The sequence below is a fragment of the Dipodomys ordii genome, unplaced genomic scaffold, assembly GCF_000151885.1.
Source record: "Dipodomys ordii isolate 6190 unplaced genomic scaffold, Dord_2.0 Scaffold43, whole genome shotgun sequence".
Lineage (NCBI taxonomy): Eukaryota > Metazoa > Chordata > Mammalia > Rodentia > Heteromyidae > Dipodomys > Dipodomys ordii.
Window position 1 is genome coordinate 1,727,399 of NW_012267259.1, and position 3,489 is coordinate 1,730,887.

The window sequence follows — 3,489 nt, forward strand, 5'->3', positions numbered from 1 at the left end:
TTCTTTTTTTACTTTTTTGTCAGTCATGGGGCTTAAACTCAGGGCCTGGGCACTGTCCCTGATCTTTTTCACTCAAGGCTAGCGCTCTATCATTTCTGTTTTCTGGTGGTTAACTGGAAATATGAGTCTCACTGAGCCAGGCACTGGTGGCTCACGCCTATAATCTTAGCCTCAGGAGGCTGAGATCTGAGGATCACAGTTCAAAGCGAGCCTGGGCCAGAAAGTCCATGAGACTCTTATCTCCAATAAACCACTAGAAAACTAGAAGTGGTGCTGTGGCTCAAGTGGTAGAGCACTCACCTTGAACGGAAGAACACAGGGACAGCACCCAGGCCCAGAGTTCAAGCCCCACAATTGACAAAAAAAAGTCTCACAGACTTTCCTGTCCTGACTGGCTTTGAACCATTGTCCTCAGATTTCAGTCTCATGAGTACCTAGGATTATAAGCATGCGCCACCAGTTCTGGCCTATTCTTTTTATAAGATTTAAAATGAGATGTTGTTTTCACCTATCAAACTGACAATACCCAAAAGTTAAAATGTAACAACAGTTTTTTTTAGGTTTGTTTTTTTTTTCCCCCTAGTCCTAGGGCTTGAACTCAGGGCCTGGGCACTGTCCCTGAGCTTCTTTTGCTTCAGGCCAGGACTCTTACCACTTGAGACACAGCACCACTTATGGCTTTTTCTGTTTACGTGGTACTGAGGAATCGAATCAAGGGCTTCATGCATGCTAGGCAAGTATTCTACCACTAAGCCACATTCCCATTCCCAGCCTCTGTACTTACAGTTTGATGCAATAATGCTGCTTCAAGAAATTTATACCAGAGAATATTCTTGTGTGTGAGAAACGATATATACATCACTACCTGATTGAACAAATGCCTAGAAATAGTCTAAATCTAACTAGTCTAAGTCAATCTATTCTAAGAATACTCTGTAGCCATTACAAAGAATGCTTATGTGCTTAAAGATGAAAGATATATTTTCCTTAACTGTGAGGGGAAAAAAGCATGGGATAGTATACTACATATGTATTTAAACAATTTTATGAGACTACATAGGATACGTCAATAATTGTGTACTACATCTGAAAGATTTAAAAGAACATGCTGCCAGCAATCATCTGCGGAGGAAGAAGGTGGCTGAATAGAAGAACAGAAGAGAAAAACTTGTCTCACATTTTTCTACCATTTTGATTTTCTACTGGTACATGTGTGACACAGCGAAACAACTTTAAAACATACTTTATAAAAAGCAGCATAACACACAAGTTCATGTGGCCTTCTATATACATTTTTAACCTCCAAGCAATCTCTTACCTGCTAGTTGGTGCAGGGAAAGAAAACGAAAGAAGCTGATTCCAAAATGGGTCATTTTCAGAGACAGATTCTGTGCCTGATAACTTTTTCAAGTACTCATTTTTAGGCAGATCACTGATCCTGCTGCTCTTTGATCCCATCTTCTAATGTGGTAGATAACTTGTCCTCACACCTGCATTTCCACAAAACCACCTAAAAAACAGAAACAAAATAAAAATTATTGAAAAAAATCATAAATTTTCCTAACCTTGATATACATGTATATACTTACAAACTTAGAAAATGAAATACCTTTCTCATTTGTAAGTATATTAGACATAAGATACAGTTAGAAGAGGAAAATGAGACTAAAACTAATTTAGCCAACACAAACAAAAACAATCTCTACTTGTCCCACAGATCTTAGGATGAACTAAGTCTCCCCAAGAAAATGTCTCAAAGCAAATTCATAACAATATAATTAGTCTGAAAAATGAACTTTTACAACTAAGACAGAAGTGCTAAAGGAATACAGAGACTACAATACTCAACTCAACCGTGCAGGAGGAGAAAGTATGTTCAAGTAATTAACATATGCTGCCTACACTTACAGGGGACTGTCCTGAATTATCTGCATCTAGTGAATGAGCCCCCAATTCCAAATAAGTCACATTTAATGTTGTCTGATCTGCAAAACTTTGAGGGTTATTTTTTTTGCTTATTTTATTTTTTTGATGATAGGAACTACCTTAATTTATATTTCTGTTGAGAGGATATAACCAGGATTCTCTAAAATGAATGAGTGAATAATCTGCAAGAAGGCCCGATGCCAGTGGCTCACACCTGAAATCCTAGCTACCCAGAGACTGAGATCTGAGGATTGCGGTTCAAAGCCAGTCCAGGCAGAAAAGTCTGTGAGGCCCTTATCTCCAATTAACTACTAGAAAACTGGAAGTGGCGCTATGGTTCAAGTGGTAGTGTTCACCTTGAGCTGAAGGGCTCAGGGAGTGCTCAGGCCCAGAGTTCAAGCCCCGGCTTTGAAACTAGATCCTCAGATCTCAGCCTCTTGAAGTAGCTAGGATTATAGGCATGAGCTACCAGTACCAAGCTAAACTTCCTCATTTTACACAAACCATGGCACATGATATTTGACTCCAATTCTGTTTTTACCACTGATCAGTAAATATTGGAAATTACTTCCTGTCCATCCCTGAAGCACTTCACATCTTTTGAAACTATTTAATTAACATTCTATTTTATAACTGAATGATATTTAGGTAGTTTACAGGTTCTTTGATTCTCCAATGAGAGATCTTACACAGCTGTACCAACTTACAGCCCACCAGCAAAGCCTATTTCTCCACTCCATACCCTCACTGCTTAATGAAACTGTTTGATCCCTACTAATAGGTAGAAAAAATTAGTTCTTCAGCAGTTTTAATTTGCATTTCTCTGTCCATGAGGCCATTATTACTCATATCTTTTGTCTACCTTCTACTGCAAAACTGTTAGGATAGACCATAAAATTAAGTACAAAAATAACTGATCAAACCAGTACTACTGAAACAATAACCATACCAATGAATAAATCCTGAACATTTATCAGAAGAGTCTTGGTAGAATACAGGGAAAATTGAGAAAAATCTACCAAACACAAAGCACAGGTTTCTTCTCCATTTTTTCTTTACAAAACCCTAGAAATAATGTCAAAAATAGTTTTTAAAAGTTGTGATTAGACAGTCATGCTATGGAAATTTTCAGGGAAGCAGAAACTTTAAAAAATCTCCAAAGATGGGAAACAACTGAGATGAGCTAAAAAGGGAAAAGGCAAAGCCTTCAAGGGCACATCACAAAGCATGAGAACAGCAACTCCTACTCAGAGGCAGAAAAGGCCAGAACCCAAGGACAACTAGTGGACTTGCTAAGGCACCCTGTGCAGTTTACCTTGCCCAAGTGGCAAGAACATAGGGTGCTGTTGGCTAAGAAAAGAAAGAAGACTATGCTCAAGGGAACTAGACTCTTCAGGAGAAACAAGGTCATTCAAGCAACAGTCACCAAGGTACTCCACCTGCTCCCCACCTGCCAGAATGCAAAACAAAAGCTAAGTTCCAATGGCATCTCTTCTATAAAGATTCAGGCCAAGAATTACACACACATACATACACACAAACAATGCTACTACTATTTTTTTT

The 3,489-nt window shown here is 38.6% G+C and overlaps 1 protein-coding gene across 1 annotated transcript in view; it reads right to left on the bottom strand.

Moving 5' to 3' along the window:
• The window catches only part of Dym (dymeclin), a 149,842-nt gene that overhangs the window by 136,141 nt on the left and 10,212 nt on the right, over window positions 1-3,489 (bottom strand). Inside the window, exon 2 of the mRNA XM_013018882.1 lies at window positions 1,319-1,510. Coding sequence (XP_012874336.1) covers window positions 1,319-1,458 — 140 coding nt within the window. The 5' untranslated portion in view covers window positions 1,459-1,510. The remainder of the gene's footprint in view (window positions 1-1,318; window positions 1,511-3,489) is intronic.